Source organism: Ciona robusta, chromosome 9, assembly GCF_009617815.1.
Source record: "Ciona robusta chromosome 9, ASM961781v2".
NCBI classification, from domain to species: Eukaryota; Metazoa; Chordata; class Ascidiacea; order Phlebobranchia; family Cionidae; genus Ciona; species Ciona robusta.
The window spans coordinates 8,167,762-8,187,846 of record NC_143243.1 but is presented as its reverse complement, the minus strand read 5'-3'; the positions used below and the strand labels follow the sequence as shown (position 1 = coordinate 8,187,846).

Below are 20,085 nucleotides of genomic sequence, written 5' to 3'. Positions count from 1 at the left end.
TGTCGTATTTTGTAACTTAGTTTTCGCTATGATGTCGCAAAAGTAGGTAATCCAGCATGTTCAGTCTGTGTTATTATTATTTTATAATCCTGGCAACTGTTTCGCTTTGTGCTGTGAATTTGTTCTTTTTAAGTCTTTTTTATAAGTGTATAATACCGTTGAGTATTAATTTATTGTTGTTGTTTTGGTTATGTTTTTCTTTGTTATTGTTAAGTGCACAATAACATGCAAAAGATTCTGATGTTGTATTAAAACTTTATGGGTATAAATCTGCACAAAACAAGTTTCTCACGCTTAAGTTTACACAGTTGTTGCTGTAAATTAAATTCATTTTTTTTGAATCGTTTTGATGTTTAATAATATTTGAACAGCGCTTACACAACAACTTTAATCGTTCTTTTCGACGTTGATATAATATCGTTCAAGGTCGTACTTTCATAGCCATGGAAACCTTTTTAAAAGCGGTAACTTTCTTTTGACAGATACACGGTGGATTTATCTTATGTTTTGATTCCAACCACTAATCCTTTGAGATAATATTTTGTTGCTAAGAAGTAATTACATGGCTTACAATTCAATTTTATAATAGCCCATTAAAGATGTTTTGCGCAGTTTCATTACCCACGCATGAGTTTGCTGTTCAAGATACCTCTCACCTACATCAGTCGAATACTTTTCTATTTTCAATCTTTCCTATTGTTGTTATGTTTTTCTTGGAGGAACGACAGCTCTTTAAAATATCTGTGTTGGGCGTTCCAAATATTGTTATAGGAATAATTAAAGTTATATATAGGTCGGTGAGATTGATGCTTAATATTTCCGACTGTTTGTATGGAGTATATTGTTGTCTATTTTATTTAATAAATCTTATTCGAGCAGTTTGTGTCCTAAGACTCACAAAGATTCTGTATTGGAAATTTAAATTTAAATGATGTGTATTGATTTGGTGGTTTTCTGCTTTCAATTTATTAAGCAATCATATACAAGTATATTGCAACTGTTTAATGTTTTTAACATGAAATAGACAATTAAACTTATTGTGGTAACAGCTAAATAAACAAACTACTCTACATTTCACAATGAGCTATAATATGTAGATACAGAGAAACCCATTTGTTTATTTTTCTGTCAAACTTATTTTGATTGATGAAGTCTTTTTAAATAATAATAGACTAATGACTTTGACATTGCTATGATGTGCGATATCTTGTAGCGAGCTTCATGCTTCACCACTCCTATTGTCAAGGTTGCCATTCATTGCGGTCGACCAAATTGTCATTCCTTTCTTACCATTGATATGGAATGTTTGCTCAGCAAATTGCCACGAACGTATTTGTTTGGATCAAATGTGAAAAGCATTGATATTGATTCATGGTGTGTTGTTACAGGGAGTATCCTACTTGGGAGATTTACACGGCTTCCGCTTTCTATACAGACCTTTAATTCATACGTTATATTTGAACAACAGTTGCTATGCTGGTTTGTTATAACATACAAATGGTTTTTAACTCTTACAAACCCCCAAGCCTTTATTACTGTCTGTATCAGACTTGTAATACCATGTCACAATAGACAAAATTAGAATTTTACCAAAGTAATTGTAAGGTTAGAGTTTATTTTACCTAATTTTAGATTAGAGATGCATTTACCTAATGTTGAAGAACCCATCATATAAAATTGCAATTTTGTCTTACAAAGTATTGAATAGTGAATTAAAAATAGCAACCGACCGCAAGCAGCTCTTTTTTAAAACCACCCTCCCATGTTATGGAATAGCTTGACCACAAGTGGCGAAACAAAACAACACAAAGATTGTTGAACTTTCATTGTCTTCTCATGGAATGCTTTTATCTCGGAAGAGTTGGTTTTAATCGGTGTTTGGTTTCATGTCATCAAAATTCATCTTTAATTTCGATTCCTACATAAAGGGAGGAGTTGATTAACTGAGTTGCGACCTTTACAATTGTTAGATTCATTATGATGTATGACCTGCCTGTTTACTACAGAACTTTCCATCTTTTGTCTCCGGTTGTTTAGTGCCCATAGTTGAGCAATTGTTATACAGGTTATGATAATATGCACTTTATTATGTGAAGTAGGTATGCATGCTTGTCATATTTCAAATATTTTAACTTTATTTCAGTTTTTATTTCTGTCTTTTTGTAATATATACATTTTTATTTAGACTGTATATACTATACTTATGTCTTATTCAGATATTCTGCATCTAAATCTCGGGATATGTTATTTTTATTTGTGCAGGTTATAAGTTACCACCCAACACAGGCACATTATGGAAAGTGTTTTTTAATGACTTTGGATTAAAAAATGTATCTTAAGTCTACACACTGACGAAGAATGAGTGGAGACTTTCAAAGACCAGGAAAGATTAGTCATCGCAAATCCAGGTATTCTGATAAAAATATTTGAGATTAAATGAACTTTTATTATAGTCTAAATTAAATGGGCAAGCATTTTGTCTGCCAAATGTTCTCCCCACCCTAACTTTAATCTACTAAACCATTTTATTTTATTCATTTTTTTATATAAACTTATTTAGGGCAAATCTCCTTGCTGACAATTGCAATATGAACAGTAACCTAACATTACATGAATTATCAACACTGCAGTCTGCAGTGATGAATCAGTAACACAGAAACCTAATAGAAAACCAAAAATTGTATGACTGTCGTTTTTACTGTTTTCTTTTCTTTATTATTTCAAAAATTTGAAAAAAATTTTGCTGCTTAAGTTACATACGGAATACGTGGTAACTTGTAAGCGGGCATGAGGTGTATGGAACAGAACACCTGTGTTATAACGACTGTCGTTGCCCCGCCATGCAAGGATAAATAAGTTACATCCATTCATTATGAAGTCTGGTGTTCAGGCCAGAGTTGCTGCTGTACCATTTCCCATGTTATTGAACAAAATATGTCGAAAAGTTTCATTCATTCATGTATTTGTACTACTCTTGTATTAAATGTTCTTTGTTAAATCCAGCGGCATAACCTTTGCTGGTAGAGGGAGTGGTGACGGCCATCTTAACATTAATGATGCGGGGATATTACAACCGGATGAATATAGCAAGAGTTTAGATGATTCTGTGCCTTTAGAAGACCCAAGTCTAAACCTGACGGATGATGATACGTTTGCGAATATTCTTGAAGTAAATACAGCTTCTGGTAAGTTCTGGTGAAACTTTAATTGTAAGACATATGTTTTCAGTTTGCAAAGGAAATGCCCGTACCGTATGTGTTGAGTTTTAAAAGGAAAAGCTGGATTTCTAAGACCTAAGATTACAGAAATAATAATTAACCCAGATAACAGAAATTACACTTATTATATTATATTATATATTATTATTATTAAATCTTCCCCATCTAAAGCTATGTTATGGTTTATGTTTAAGGTTATTGAGTTTATTATGTTTCATGCTCTGATTTAATGTTACTTCTTTCACCAACAACAAACTGATTGCAAATAAATAATTAACAGTTTAAGCCTCAGTAATTAGCCTACACAATCATTTTTCTAAATACTAATCAGTATATTATACAATATAATATATACACCATGATGACATGTTAATATAGAAAATGAAGACAACATTCTGTCACCAACAAGTCATAAAGTATGTGGAACATCAGATTCTGAACCCATTCTTGACATCAGTGAAAAATCGGGTAAATTATAAACTTATGAAAAGTTCTCATCCTCACCACTTAATAACAACCCTCATAATAGGTGGTGTACATAGTGAAGATCTCCGTATACAGCTGGATGAGTTAGGTGCTGATTATTCAGAAGATTTTTCCAAAACAACCGACTCAAATGCTTTGCCAACGAAAACCAAGTCACATGCTTCAGGAAGTTAGTGTTGTTGGGATCATTCCTTTGACATTCTACACCTTTTTTTAAGTTCATAAAAAATGTGCTGTTTTTTTTGTATCCTGGTGTATCACAAGCCTATCATCTATTTTGATTTAAACTATTTTTATTCTTAATTACCTTATGTGTGCAAATAATCTTATTTTATCTTTACCATTCACCTTTATCCCCCCACCTTTTTTATACTCTTTTTCTAGTTTCCTCATCTTAACCTTCCCACCATACAGGTCCCCACCTCGACGAAACTGAATCCCTGACTGAGTTCGAGGAGATCGAGAGATTGATTCAAGCGAACACGGCACAAGACAGCGATGACGATTTCTCCGACATCCCGGAAGATTTAGAGAAGAAGATTTTGTCGGGTCGAATAAGCAGGAGTAAGTTTGTACACGTAGTTAATATTCATCTTGTGGCAATAAAAGAATCTTTTTTAAGATGAGGCAAATTTTTAAATTTGTTTTTTAATATAAAAAAATGAATTTAAATTAAAAAATTTTTCAATTACTGTACTCGTACTGTATTTCTTTGTAATGTAGTTAAACTTAAAATTGACTGATTGTAACCACTTTAGAAGGCAACCAAAAGTTGTTTTTTTTTGTTTTAAGTTGTTTTATTTTGATTTTTGATGCGAAATGAATAAAGTGGCGAATAATCCCTTGTAAGTTAAACATAAAGATTGCGGTTTCAAAGTTAAATTTCAACTTAAGTTTAAAAAATGGTTTGGTTTTAATATATAAACAACTTCTCACGTTTAAACTTCAGGCAGCAACAATAGTCGGCGCAACAGTGGCTTGCCGACAAAATCATCTTCATCGGAACCCCTTCCCCCTCTCTCTGCTCGATCAAATAAATCTTCATCATCACGTGAATCAAATCACTCACGTGAATCAAATCGCTCACGTGAGTATAAAATATGACACTTAAGATAGGATACATGTGGGGTAAGAACACAAAGTATGGAGTTTACAAATTTTACTAAATATAACCCAAAAACAGAAACAAATCAAATGTGAACCATTTTTCATTGACATTGCTTCTTATTCTGTTTTGTGTTCAGTAACTTCCTTTACACAATTTAATCGTTTAGTTGGAAGTTCTTCACATCACGGGAGAAATGATGAGGAGGACAAAACCAACATCCGGACTTTACATCACGATACCGGATACGCAAGTGATGGTGATTTTTATTTACTTTAATTTATCTGTTAGGCTGTTATTGTATTTTAAAGGGTTTATAAACTAAAAAATATATTATTATACTTTTCAGTTGATAAAACAACAACAAACCTCGAACCATCGATGGAAGTCGTTGATCAGAATCCACACAATGACACACAATCATGTAAGATTTATAAATACTTTAACAATTTATCTATATTATTCTGTAATATATATGTGTTGTATTGTAGAGTACATATATTCATGAAAAAATATGTTAGTTTACCTTCTTTTTATGTAATGCTCTCAAATTACATACATGGTAGCTGATGGTAAGCAAGCATATAATGTAGAACACTTTGTCTTAATGGATGAAATGTTCATGCGATATAAATGTCATTGATTGGTCCATTAACAGCGAGCGAGAGTTCCCAAAGTGAATCCGAACACGAGATACCAACCAACGACCCCAACCTCCATTCAACCATGGTGTCAACACAAGATGAACTAAACGAAAGAGTCAACACCCAACATAATACTTCAAATACTGAAGGTATAAACACTAAAATTCAAACGTATCTTATGTTATACACACCTGTTGTGTATTATAAGTTAGAAAAACATCTTATGGCAATTTCGTTTTATGATCTTTTATACCATTCATGATTCTTGTGTAAAGAAATACAGATCTGGTGCTACGAAAATGTAACGGACAAAAAAACATGCCCGACCCAATGTACCCAAAAAAATATTTCGCCTCTGAAGCTGTCACTATATTTCTCCTAATCCATAAACCTACTATAGATCTCACTATTACACAAGAAGAAGAAGGTGTAGTGATGGAGGATACAGCAGATACAGGGGGCGACCATGATCATATTATGGATAGATACATCGTGCCTACACACAGGAGTGCTGTGGGCGACACTAATGAACCAAACAGGTGACAAACCTATTTCTACCTGACATTAGTATTGTGGGGGAAAATGGGATAAATGTGGGGTAAGATGGGAAAAATGTGGGGTAAGATGGGATACATGTGGGGTACGATGGGATAGACGTGGGGTAAGATGGGATTAATGTAGGGTAAGATGGGATAGGTGTGGGGTAAGATGGGATACATGTGGGGTACGATGGGATACATGTGGGGTAAGATGAGATACATGTGGGGTACGATGGGATAGACGTGGGGTAAGATGGGATAAATGTAAGGTAAGATGGGATACATGTGGGGTAAGATGGGATACATGTGGGGTACGATGGGATACATGTGGGGTAAGATGGGATAGACGTGGGTAATATATAGGGCTGTGGATTTTCCCTATTTTTGTTTAACCGTTAACCGTTCAGTTTTAACCGGTTAACCGGTTAACCGATACAAGTGTAATCCTAATAAAAGCGTCTTGTTTATCGCTTTTCTTTCGCGAATTTAAAGGCAACTTTACGATGAACGTATGGACTATGCTTGCAATACACAGGCAAACGTTCTTAACGTTAAAGTAATGCTTTCTTATTCGTATTCAAACCTGTTTTAAAGCACCTACCGGCTAAATAATCAACGTGTGAATTGCAATTATGACGCAGTTATTAACGTGTGAATTGCTATTATGTCGTAATCAATTGCCAGGTCAAACAATCGCTATTATGATGCAATGAATCCACGTGTGAATGCCTGCTTTTTCGTAATAAACACGCTGCTTGGCTGAGGAAAACATTTAAGTTGTGTATTACACCAATATAATGTTGCAAAACTAGTTAGCCTGCCGTATTAACAATCAAGATTGACGACGCAATCGCCGTTGTAGGGCACGATCAAAGCAACAGCGTCCCTGCGCACTCTGTCTTATTGCAAAACAACAATCAACGAACACGAACACGTGCCTTTCGTGTAAAAAAGACAGATATTGATATACGTTTATGCCCTATGACGTCATAGTTCGGTTAACGACTTGAACTTTTCGTCAGCGGTTAACCGAATGGGTTCGGTTAACCGGTTAACCGTTAACTTTTCCACAGCCCTAGTAATATACCATAATTCCGAATTTTTACAATTCTTTGTTGTTGGAGTGGTAAGGATTCGATTATATATTTTTGTAAATATTCTTTATTTATTATCAAATGGGACGAAAGAATAGACTTGACCTAACCTACTATATGACAGTAACATTGTTTCACGTGTCAGTGGTGATCTGGCTTTACATCTACGTGTTTGGATATCCCAAGCAATATCTCAGATGTTACTTGCACATAGTAATGGTTTATATTGTTCCAGCTTGGTTGCTACATTTGGAACAACTGAAGACTTTGAAGTTTTGTTGCAACAACAACTGGATGAGATGAATGATGATGATATTGGTACGTGGGGTTCGTTTACGTGGGGTTCATTGGAAGATAATATGTACATCATGGATAAAATGTTAACATACTTGAATATTAGTTTATTAGGAAATTGTTTTTTTTAAATGAAAATAGTTGTTTAGGAAATTAAAAAAAAAATGTATTAAATTTATGTTATTTCTTTATAAATAACCACGAAATATGTTTTTCTCTTTTTATTGTCAATATTTTTTTAGGAACAGCTACAAGAGGCCAAACATACACAGGTAGAGACACAGAATCACCAACGCAGTGTAAGTTGATATAACTTCCTAGGTATTAATAGGAAGTTCATATTTGTTTTGCTGGTAAGTTGTTTTTCCAAGTAATTACTTTATAGCAGTAACAGCTGGTAGATGTATTATAAACTGAAGATAAAGGTCTTTCAACTGCGCTAAGTGAAATTATAAATTGTTTAACCAGTTCTATTCCTGCATATATATATATATAGTACTGTAGTATGTGAATGTTATGTTTTTATTATTTCAGTGAACCAAACTACAGATATACAATGGAGACACCCAGGCAACAACAGACAACCAACAAGCAAGTATGTCCTGTGTTTAACCTTCAATAGTTTACACCTTTATAACTATACTAGAATAATTACTTCATTTTTTTTACAGAAACTTAAACAGTTCAAACGAAAGTGTGCGCAAGTCAAGTTACACGAGACCCAGGTTAGAAAACTAGGAAAGAAATTTCTTGAAAAATCGCTCTTACCAAAACGGTTGGAAAAGCCAGAATTGACATTTGTTATAAAATTACTGAACAAATATAATATAATTAACCCAAGCTTCCTCACTACAACTCACATACACCCTCCCATGCAGCCCGAGGAACAAACCAACCACCAACAAACCAGTCGTGAAATCCCGATTAAAATTATCGCCAAAAGTAAAAGCCAATTCACCAAAGTAAGAAATTATTTAAAAAATTTTTTTTTTTAATTATGAAGACTGTCCAATATTTAAAGTATTTTATACAACACTCTAACCTTAGATGTAAAATTTCATCATCTTTATCTTTATATATACATATTTAGCTGCAGCTGCTGCTGTGAACTACCCTTTTTGTTTGATTGTCAGGTCCTACAGCATGTATTTAAGCCAGAGTTGGCTCATTACATCACCCAGTGTAAACGATCCCCTTGCAATGCATTGTATTACATTTACCAAGCCTAAAATGCCAGCAAGAGTTAATGTAGCAACCCTGGCCTACACCCCAAGCCCCTACCACACATAGGTCTCACTCACATACCATACCAGCGTATCTTTAACAGCAGGGATAGTTTCCAACCACGAGAATCTACCCCAGCATCGGGACGAAACACTTCACGATCCGCGCGATCCCCGGCAGCCAACCGCGCAAGGAGGGCAAATGATAAAACTCACGGAAGGTACGGCCATCATATTTTAAAATTTACATTAGTTTTTTACATTCTTTCCAAAATAATTGAATGTATTTAAAACAAGTTAAAAGAAATATAAGCATGCCATTTTTAAACATTTAAAAAAGTATAATTAAAATAAAAAAATCTTAAAAATCTTGGATTTATTACAAATACAAAACGATTATTTTTAAAAACTTTTTTCTTCAGAGAATCCCGGTTGATTTGCCAGAGCAGCGACGATGCGAGCATCCGATCCGATGTCTCCAGGAGCGAGTTACGTTCCAAACTTAAACAGGAAGCTCAATCAAGGAAGAGAGATGAAGAGTTCGTGAAACAACTCCAGGTAAGAGAGGGGAGGAGGGGGTTTGTGTTTGTTAAACCATCTTTAGTGTAGTCAGAAATAAAAAAATAATAATATTGCGGAAAAAGTGTCAGAAGTTAAAAAAATGAGTAAAAAACAGAATATAGTTCATGTCTTTAAAAGTAATAAATATGAAAAACTTATCCCGATGAATTATCCAACAATAAATAGCAGCAGTGACCACTTCCATACATTGTTTACCCAGCTTCCATCTTTTGTGTTCAATAATAATGTTTCCATTGTGTTCAACTCTTTATCGATTTAAGAGTTAAAATTAAACTATTTTTGAAAAATCCTAATTAATTAAATTCAGTTTACCTTTGCAAACAACATGGCGCAAAGATTTATATGGGAATTTAATTACAAATTTCAAGTCCCTCTTGAGTGTAGATGTGTTCTGCCATGGTTGCTTTAATATCCAGATCTACACGACCACTTGACCCTATTGTTGTTTCAAGCATCGATCGTGGCTTGTTATTTTAATCCCCAAACAACTTTATTAATCCCTAAAGTACACAGAAAAGCAAAGTTTTCTCAGCGTTCGCAAAACTCGCTTTTATTTCATTGTAAATTACAGCTTAGATACGTTTAGTCAGGGAGGTTCATCGTAAACACTCGTGTGTGGTTACCCACTGTAAAGTGAAGTTTTTATCCTGTTTTAAGAAGTTTTATGGAATTTATTCTTTGTTGTTCCTTTGTTTTATTATAAAGTTGCAATTTTAGAAATATTTGTGAAAGTGTTTAAGTTATACCAGTTGTTGGCAGAATAAATGTACAGAAATGTGAGAATCTCCTTATTTTAATTATCAGTTTTTACATAACTCTCATGCATTAGAATGTTGAAAGTTTTTGTTGTTCCAGGAAAATTATGGAGAACTTCTTATGAAATACGCTGAAGCTGAAAACACTATCGACCATTTAAGACTTGGAGCCAAGGTAAGATTATATGGATGTGTGTAAACCATGTATTGAATTATTAACATCTTTTCCCACATTAACTTAAGTGTAGATTAATCTATTTTCCTTTGTTTTAAAAAAAATCGCTAATGGTAGCGAAGATTATATTATTTAAAAGACAAGACGTCATCAACAAATCCACAGTTCAAGCTGTCCATGTGTTAGGGTTTGTAATCGTGTGCTTTCCAGATCAACATATTCGCATCCGTCCCTCGCCCGAATCCCGAAGACCCAACCCTTCCGTTTGTAGAATCGACGTCGCACCCGACCGATCGTCGTCCACAACTCGCAACTGTAACCGATGGAGGGCTTAACCAGGTGTGTGATGTATATGAAGATACAAGTATCAAGTACTGTGGGTTGGATTACTGTAAATGCCTTTAAAGCTAGCATAGTAAACTCACAACATTCAATTATTTCATTGCATACCATTTACATTACAGTATAAAAAATATTAAAATTTAAAAAATTATATTAAAAAAATTTACGATTTAAAAGTTTACAGCACAGAAAATATCAAAGTTACCACTACCCACCTTAACATACTTTCCAGCCACCCCAGTCCCCAGTAATGTTCCCATCTGATGAAGGACCATCCAAGCTACACGCCTCATCTGCTGGATCTGATAAAGACAGTTGGGTGGAAAGTAGTTTACAACTTCCAGCTGCTGCAGCTGCCGAGTTTCTTAGAGTAGCTTTGCAACTACAAGCCAAAGATTTGCAGGTCAGCGTAACTATCGGAAATTTTAGATAAAAGTGTAATTTCTATGAATGGGTTGAAGGCTAATGTATATCGATAATACATATTTTATTATACCCCCCCACCCACAGGACAAAATCGATTCCTTTAAAACTTTGATGAAAGAAACAGAGCTAAGCCCACATGAAAAAGCTCACGCCATGGAAAACATTGAAGATTCACTTCATGCCCTGGAGCGAGATTACCTCAACGCTGTCGATGAACACGCAGCGGAACAACGTAAGTTAGCGATGGCCACCGGGGGCAGTGTGGAGCAAGGTCAACCTTTTGACCCCGGCAGGGAAATGGAATCTGATATTTTCCGGTAATTGTTTTATTTTTTTGCCCCCTAACACCTTGCACACAGATAACCATGTTCTTGCTATAGACTTGGTCAAATGATTGATGGATTGAAACACGAGATGTCCAACGAACCCGTACAACAACAACAACAACCCCCGTACAACCATCCAAGTTCACCTGAGTTAGATGTGGATGAAAAGTTTGACCAACTCATGAAAAAGTAATTGTTCAATATTTCTTGTGATTCTATATAGTTGTAATTTGACATGGATTCGACTTTATACACTTGGTGTGTTAGAGCTAATAATTTGATTCAGATGGTTGGGACCAGTAGCCGTATCACTTGTACGTGTAATTACCTTATGTTTGTAACTAAAGTGGAACACAACCCATTTTAGATCAATATCTTCAGTTTTAATATTCAATCCCACCCACTAACCATCTTATTGAAACTTGTATATTTCTCACCCCCATCCCCCCAGATACAACCGTGCACCCACCATAAATGAATCTTCCCCCACCACGATCCCATCCTCCCATGATGAAGAAGAGGAGGATGGGGGAAGAACATCGAGGAGCGAAAACATCCCGAACAAATACTTTCAACCAGCGTCGTCCCAACTTAACGATTCAACCTTTACAGGGGAACCCCCCAGCCAACCCCAAACCCCCTCCCCAAGGAAAGAGTGAGCATCAAACTTTTTTGTTGTTTATGTTTTGTGTGTAAATTATAATATGTAGAAATGTATGTGAATTATAATATGTAGAAATTCTAATATGTATAATATGTAGTGGTTTTTCAAGTCGTGTTAGAAATTCTGTGTATGTGGTTTTTAAGTATTTTCTGGGAAAATCGCTTACATACCTTTTTTTTGCTAATTTTGTAAAAAAAATATATATTTATTTGGCATTACCTTAATTACAGAAGGAGCAGCGTCCATGATGACACTTCACGTTCTCCATCTCCTTCCAGAAGACAAAGTCGTCTTCCTCGTCCAGTTTCAAGAGGTAGGAGATCTTCCAGTGCTGACCGGAAACAAACAGGTATTATTGTGCAACACTGCTTCATAAAATTGTGGGCAGCTCTGGAAAACATAGCTTAAATACCTTTGTTTTTACAAGTGAGCACAACGGTTAAAATATGTCTTTTCATACAGACAAAAAATCTTTCTCTTCTTTTTTTAAAATTCTTCTTTTTACACTGCTTAAATTTGAAGCTAACTTACTTATTACAGCAAATAAACCACTTTTAGCAAGATACCAAGTATAACGCATGTAACAAACGCGAGTTATCTAGTTAATGATCAACCATACATCAACAAACAGTTTAATTTCAAATCTCCCTCCTTTCCCACCAACTCACACAGTCTCTATAACTCCATAGATAAAGGCACAGATAGCGGCTTCGTTGGTTCGGAAAGTAGTCGGCAATCGACAACGACAGCGCCACTAACGCCCGTCAAGACAAAGTTAGTCACTCGCCCGCAGTCAGTTATAGAAGTGAAGAAAGTTCCGGATTCGAAACCCCCTGTTGCATCGGAGAGACGAGGAAGGTGTTTGTCAGGTGATACAACGTCTACAATGCAAACTAATGAACGGTAAGTATTAATATGGTATACATATATGATATATTTAGATGATTAAATACTGTTATTTTACAAGTATTTTGTTGAAATATTCCATTAAACAAATTGCTCTATGCTGTTAGTGTAACGGATACATGTCCAGTGTGTAATTATATAGTTTTAAAATATATAACGGGAAATTTATTGCTGTGAGTAATATATTTGACACATTATATTTTAACATTACATGAAAATGATATTTTAATTAATTCTCACAAACTTCACAGACATCGTCCGAAACCTGCCCGTCGGTTATCCTCCGCGTACCATGATAAAGTTGGGATGTATAAACCACCACAATCTTATGTAAGTTAAATTTAAGTGTTTTTAATTTATTGGAATAACATTGGTGTAGGATAACTGTGATAATGTCGTATATATTCGTTGGGAAACAGAAATAGATATTTTTCATTTTTCCATTGGTTTGGACACTAAGTTATAATTCAGACCACACTTTATATTATTTTTAAATTCCAGACGATTGACGATTCAATGGACGACATCAGCACGACGTCAACCGTTCGTGAAATGTTGAAACCTCGTCACCCATCTCGTTCTATCTCATCTTCACCCTCACATAGCCCCCACCAAGCTAAGATAAAACCCCCCCTTACCCCTTACCCACGTGGGTCCAGAAGTGGGGCAAGCGTCAAATCTAAAGATAGTTCAAAGAGTAGAAGGTGAGGGTTGGGTTGCTAGGGGCTTTAATTTGTATTAATTTTAAATATGATAAAAGTATTTTTTTTTTCTTAAAATTTATCTTGAATGCACTAACAAAATATATTTACAGAATTTTTTTAATCGACTTTATTTTTTTATTTTTACGAACCAAAAGCTCAATTAAACCTAATTATCATTTTTTAAGGTCGATGGCCAGCAGTACTAAGGACAGCACGCTTGACGCGATTCGTGGAGAAATTTCGAAATTACGCGAGGAAATGAAATCGACCAATCAGGGCAAAGAGAATGTTCACCCCGTGTTGACCTCTACCCCTCGAGTCCCTCTAGTGGCCGAAAGAAGTCACTCCCCGATCATAACTTCGGATAACGAAGCTCTTCGTGCCATACATGATGATATTAAGGTGGGCCCAAAAGTTTGGGTTAAAAAGATTTGTTTTCAAAAATGTAGGTGTAGTATAGTGGGTTTTACATTTAGGTTGAAGTTTTAACAAATGCTTCAATACTTGTGGTAAAAATATTACAGTTATTGTAAAACAAGTTTGAAATCTACTGAGACAATCTCGCTTTGCTGTAATAGTTTTAAGCAACAATTTAAATTGAAACAACTATTATGAGTAGTTAGTCGTTTAAATAAAAAAGATTAAACTTATTACACAAAACACAGTTTTACTTGAAGAATCCACACCAGCCAATTACGGCAATTTACATTCGTAACCATCAAGTAATTTACAATACAACACTAATCCACTGCCTCAAAGTCACACGTTAAGCCAATCGAATCAACCGGCGTGTTATCTGATATACAAACAATAACAAGGCATTCCATTGTTGTTCAATCGTCAAGTGGGCAGGTTATAACACGACTAATGCTCTCTGTAGTAAACCAGGTTTCGTTGGTAAAGGGCAAATATAGCTCTGTTTGAACGGGCAGTTTATAAGCGTGGCAAACAGAAAGGAAGCTTTGGTTCCTATAGAACCCCAGTATCTATATATACAATGCTTTAGTTAAGAGGAAAAGGATAGCACCTTTATTCTTGTGTTGAAATGCTTCAGTGTCAGCCATTTTAAGTGAAATCTAGAAATTGTAGAAATTGTAAAATCTACAACAGTATGTAGGCTTAGTTTTAGTAGACCTACTTAATCGTTAAGTTACTTATGTAGCAATTGAAAGGCATATTACAATGTAGTTTATTTAAATTCCTCAAACAACTTTTAGTTAGACACTGTGTAAGGTTAAGCATGATATAAGATGTCTGTGTTTTACTGCCCCCTCCTGGAGGAGTCCGATGGCTTCAGTGATTCTGGCATTTCTGACGGTGAATTTACATCTTCTCCACGATGTAGCACTTGTATGTCATCTCCAAGAAACAGGGACTCGCGTTTAATAAAGAAGAGAATACCAGCATATGGTGAACGTAGTGTAGCACCACGTATGGGTTCTGTAAACAGCAGATCGAGGTCAAGAGTGCAAAGAATCCATAGAAGGGTGTGTTGTATAGACACAACATTGTGGGGTTAGGGGTTAGGTGGTGTCTGCATTGTTTTTAAAGCGTGCTAACTTTACAAGTTTTTACTTAAAAATTATTTATAAAACTTAATGATTAACTTACATAGCATATTATTATTTATGATATTTCAACATTGTAAACAACTAATATATTGTTATATCTTCAGGCTCTGAAAGATGAAGTTCACCGACAAAGTCACCGCAAGGTTTGTGTTTAAATATGCAGTAATTTGATTGTTGCAAACTTGAATAAGATACCAACTTATCCTTGTATGACGGGGCAACGACAGTTGTTATAACACGGGTGTTTCATACACCTCATGCCTACCTAGTTACCATGTTTGTTGCTTTGTGGGTGGTTGTTTTTTAAGTATGGTTGGTTAACTGTCTTGCACAAGGAACACGCCAACAATGAAAGCAGCGAAGACCTTGTATTATTGGTCACAATACAATTGCTTAACATCTGTATTGGACAAGTTATCAACATCATTTATGACAATTAATCTTTTTATAGGGAACAGGTGACACTTCGAGCGTCAAGTCCGCTGAAATGTCCTCCTCACGAAGATCCAGGAGTGAAAAGAAGACGCCGAGATCCCGAAGATCACATTCGCTTGATCGTGATGACCTGAGTGATGCAAGCACCAACCGTGAGGAAAGTCCAGCATCCGGAAGGAGGAGAAGAAGATCACGATCTCAATCCCGTAATCCGTTCCAAGCAGGTTATTGGACTTATGTGGCACCATCAGCACCCGTCATCGAAACACAACAAGTCCCAATAGCTCGAGTATACGCTCGTACACAGTCCCCAGTCAGAGCAGTTTATTCACCAGTCTACCCTGCAGTGCAGCCACCAGTTATAGCTCAGCCACAAGTAGTTTACATGGAGCAACCCACCGCCCCTACACGGGTGTATGTGTCGTCACCAGCGCCCACACAAGCACGAATCTACACAACACCCAGTAAACCTAACGCCTCCATCTACATATCACCACGCCGTGCCAACTCTAGCAGGAATGTAAGGAAAGCAAATGTTTATATTGTTGATTCAGAAGATGAACCATTGAGGAGGTAAGAATTATTCTCAAGTGTTTAAAAAACAATTTTTAAATCTTTTTAATTTTTTTTCTAAAACTTTGATCTCAGGAGTCATTTGTCGTCTTTACGCCGATCTTCGTCAATGAGCAAACTTCATCGAGAAGTTCCTCTCGTTGCTTTTCCCGATTCCTCCCTAAACGACTCGATTGAGAAAGCTGAACGAGCATCTGAGAGACTTCGCTCTCGCTCACGAACAATGTATCGAACCGTTCGTGATGATTTGTACCACACACAACTATTAGCTGACACCATGTAGACATTGCTTGCTATGTAAAACACTCGTTTGCCAACCCTACCTTCTACTTCAAGCTTTACTTTCCAAAGTATTTTCAAAGAACAGTTTGTTAAAAGTTCATTCGTACCACAGTTTCCACTGGAGTTCTGTAGACTTTGTCATCCATTATCAAGAGAAATCAAACTGTTGAGGTTCCATCTTAAATTGACACAATCTTTATTGGTTGACATAATTTTCGCCATTTATTTAAAGAAACATCACTTTTTACGCACCATCCTCACACACATTCCCGTACAACAACAACTTTCCCAACTTTGTATTATGTCAAAAGGTCAATGTTTCACTCAGGTTGAAATATTTTTAAGAGTTCGTATTTAATTTTTACTCTTTGACAATTGTGAGAATTTTTTTTTCATTTTACCCGAGATAGTTGAAACATATTTTTATACCCGTAGCAGTACATCCTCCCCCCTTGTTGCCTTACACCACATTCCACATGTTAAAGTGTCTTCAATTTTTATCGTTTATTCAATAGAAGCTTTTATATTTTATATAGCACTAAATTAGGTGAGACGTGTATGATATTAATTACGTTATCCGAGCACAACGTGTATGCTCCTATTTAAATACTGAAACATCTGTTGCTGTTTTTACTTTAACAAGATTCTGACCTACTGTGCCTTCCAACTGTGGCTTTTAAGGTCACTGTTCGAAAACTAACATCACCTGTTATGCAAAAACCTGTATTTTTCAAAACTTATGTTTAAACCTGTTTTTCCTATTACACCACACTTAGATTTCAAAAATGCCAAAAATCTTCGAATCAAATTGTGTTTCAGTTCCCTTGACAGTTAGGACATATTACATCAAAGACAACCATCTATATGCTTTATTTGAAACAGAATAAAAAGAACTTTACGACATAAGCATATTATTCACGATTGCGAATAAATTGTCTTTTATTCTGATATACTTCCATAAATTACTATATTTTCATAGACTATCCTACTATAGATGTGTACGATATGCAGGGTAGAACTGCAGTAAGGAGCATACACAATTACTTGGGTGTTCAATACCAACATTATGTACAACCTCTAAACGCAGGTAAAACATAAATTAATCTGCATACCACCCTTAAACGTGCTGTGCACACGGATGTCCAATATATAATATCATATGCAGGACAGGGTTGCAAGCCATATAAATCCTTGTTTCAAATTGAACTTCGTTTTAAACATTGGAAATCTTAAATTTAAAGGTTTGTTTGTAAAAATTATGTTGGGTGTTTCTTAGAGTTTTTAAAATAACAAAGCTAAAATATTTAGAAGCGCTGCTTTAATGTTTGGCAATTTGCGTACATTAGAGTCAGCCAGACTTCCGGCTTGTGTAAGCTAAATCCATTGCTTGCTTATTTTAAGCACGTGTTAAACACTTCAATGCAGCCAATAAATTAGAATGAGGATAATACAAGTAGCAATGACGACTGCAATTATTAAAGAGTCTCTTCTCTTACGAAGGTTGATCTTCTGGACAAGGTTGTTGATGGCTGGGAAACGATCTGCAGGAGGAACAAAGTGAAAGAAACAAACAATTTATCTCTTAGAAAGCAATAACGAAAATCATGTTATTTAAAAAATGAGAGAAGGGAATCAACAGCAAAACAACATAAGGATAAAGCGTGGTTGTTGCAACTCAAAAACACTTCGGGAAATGCATCATTATGTTTGAGTTGCTTTGTAACCAGATTTTTTTATAGGATAGACAAAAAGGAAATTAAAATAAGATAATAGTTTGACTTTGGTATAAATCTCAGGTCTCAGTGTATGACCTCACCCTAAAAGCTTACTACACAACACTGGTTTAACATTTCCAAACAACAGCCATGGAATTTACTTGCTAACGTGTTCATCCTGGAGGTGATGCCTTTGAACATGTTTCTCTGCTGACCTAGATTTTCCTTGGTTGCCATGGCAATGCTGGGATCAATTGAAGTGAAATTAGTAAACCATTAAAATCATATTTCCTATACAAGTACTTACTCGATGGCTTCATCAGCCAGACGATCAGAACTGTAATGCAAACCAGTATTAGTTACAATACAATTATCATGATTGGCAGTAGGTATGATGTTGTGTACTCGACAGTAAGCATGAGATACAAAACAGTCATTCACAGGTTGCATACATACAACATGTAAGCACATATGACATCACAATGCTATATAACTTCATACTTTCTTAAGTGGTCGTGCTCCTTCATATACATGTCCATTCTCCTGTTGTTTACCCCACTCGGGTTTTTGTAAGCGCTGAAATATAAACACCATAAATACAAGTGGAATCATAAATAAAGATAGCATTATATCCCAACATACTTACTCAATGTCTCTCCTCACAGATCCGAGCAAATCCTCTCTTTCTCTAAACGTGTGAATATTGTTCTTTGTTTTACGAAACTCGTGAGTATAATCCTGCATAAAAAAAATACTTCAAATTTTCTATGGCTGGATTTTTGGCATGCGTGTTAGGTACAAAAAAGTTAACGTCATTTGCTTGTCACCTGCAATATATCTCTATGTCGTTGTATTGTGTGTAGCATTGCCGAACTTGTGTTACTGCTCGTCTCAAGGAACTCGGACATGCTGTCATTCATTCCGGTCAACTGAAAAACGTGTCGTTTAAAAAGCATAAAGATATTGTATACCAGATTGGAATTTTTTTTGTAAGAAGTATATATATATTATTTACAACTATTTTGAGGAGTTTTCAAGCAACTTTTACAACAATTTAAGTTAGCAGAATTGGGCGGATTTTTTAGAGAAGTTTTATCCGAATTGTACACAGTGTAATATCGAACCTTCATTAGGAGTTGTTCAATTTCCATGGCCATTGTCTCCACCATGTGGTCACTGGAGGAGCTGTTGAGCAAGGGAGAAGTATCGTTGTTCCCCGATCCTTCGTGTCGGAAACTTGTTCCAAGTTTACTGAAAGAAACAAGCTTCAAATCCAGCTCGTTTTCCAACCTTCGTGCTTGTCGGCGCATATCTGGGGTGTTTGGAACAAACGTGTGGGTTAATTTTGCTTTGTATAATACATTTAAAACAGAAAAATATCTACATTATGCAGAGTTTACAGTCTAAGACTTAAGACACTGTATAATGTTACTTATAGATATCTGTATCTAGTATATATGTATGTACAACTACATACATATGTATGTCAGATAAACAAACGAATATTCTTCACTAGCAGCCATAACTTACCTTCCCAAAGATTTTCCGTCGGTCGTTCCATTGTAAAATTGCCAACAAGTCCACAAAAGCGAGTTATAGTAACTCTAATATAGATAAAAATTAATAACAACACGACTATGAACCGTTTACTTTTATATTGATCGTTGTTTCCTTTGGTTTGAACTGTTTGCTACGTTAATATAACTCAAAATCAATGCAAGACAGTAAATAACACATCCACACTTTATTCACAAATATTGTAAACAAATGATTAAAGACTGAGGTGGCAATATTTTATTTCATTTCTATGTTCAGTTAAATATGAAATGTGATGTTTATGGACTGGCGTAATTTTACGTCATGATTACGGGATGATGGTAAAATTAATTTAAATTTTGTAACGTCTGTTGTTGTCCTGCCACGCGATTGCGAAACTCTAGGGTTTTAAGTACATCAGTGCATCAAATGTTATGTCATATTTTGTCCAGCTAATAATAAGCGAAGGATCAACAAGATTAATCATTTG

General features: G+C 35.4%; 2 protein-coding genes across 5 annotated transcripts; one reads left to right on the top strand and one right to left on the bottom strand.

The window, feature by feature from the left end:
• The first annotated feature begins 23 nt into the window (after nt 1–23).
• Nucleotides 24–17,294, top strand: LOC149731937 (uncharacterized). 3 transcript variants are annotated; one of them, XM_089885434.1, is made up of 31 exons: nt 24–2,408; nt 3,004–3,185; nt 3,597–3,686; nt 3,748–3,873; nt 4,119–4,268; nt 4,654–4,791; nt 4,979–5,062; nt 5,159–5,233; nt 5,468–5,602; nt 5,854–5,992; nt 7,322–7,404; nt 7,623–7,679; nt 7,915–7,975; nt 8,052–8,105; nt 8,259–8,342; nt 8,708–8,824; nt 9,026–9,161; nt 10,041–10,115; nt 10,326–10,454; nt 10,690–10,860; nt 10,968–11,200; nt 11,264–11,398; nt 11,661–11,864; nt 12,104–12,222; nt 12,563–12,776; nt 13,031–13,109; nt 13,281–13,483; nt 13,669–13,885; nt 15,159–15,197; nt 15,506–16,062; nt 16,138–17,294. In XM_089885434.1, exons 1-31 carry the CDS (start codon nt 2,359–2,361, stop codon nt 16,343–16,345), a joined length of 4,344 nt encoding a protein of 1,447 aa, XP_089741560.1. In that variant the 5' UTR covers nt 24–2,358; the 3' UTR covers nt 16,346–17,294. The 3 variants fall into 3 exon arrangements, with proteins under 3 accessions (XP_089741560.1, XP_089741559.1, XP_089741558.1); XM_089885433.1 differs by having other exon boundaries at nt 4,979–5,068; nt 8,711–8,824; XM_089885432.1 differs by having other exon boundaries at nt 4,979–5,068.
• Nucleotides 17,191–19,846, bottom strand: LOC149731936 (Golgi SNAP receptor complex member 1-like). Of its 2 annotated transcripts, none has more exons than XM_089885489.1 (8): nt 19,590–19,845; nt 19,184–19,371; nt 18,887–18,988; nt 18,706–18,797; nt 18,561–18,635; nt 18,367–18,396; nt 18,221–18,303; nt 17,191–17,885 (listed from the first exon to the last, which is right to left on the bottom strand). In XM_089885489.1, the coding sequence occupies exons 1-8, from the start codon at nt 19,618–19,620 to the stop codon at nt 17,761–17,763; spliced, it is 726 nt and encodes a 241-aa protein (XP_089741615.1). In that variant the 5' UTR covers nt 19,621–19,845; the 3' UTR covers nt 17,191–17,760. The 2 variants fall into 2 exon arrangements, with proteins under 2 accessions (XP_089741615.1, XP_089741616.1); XM_089885490.1 differs by having other exon boundaries at nt 17,646–17,885; nt 18,161–18,303; nt 19,590–19,846.
• Nucleotides 19,847–20,085: the final 239 nt, after the last annotated feature.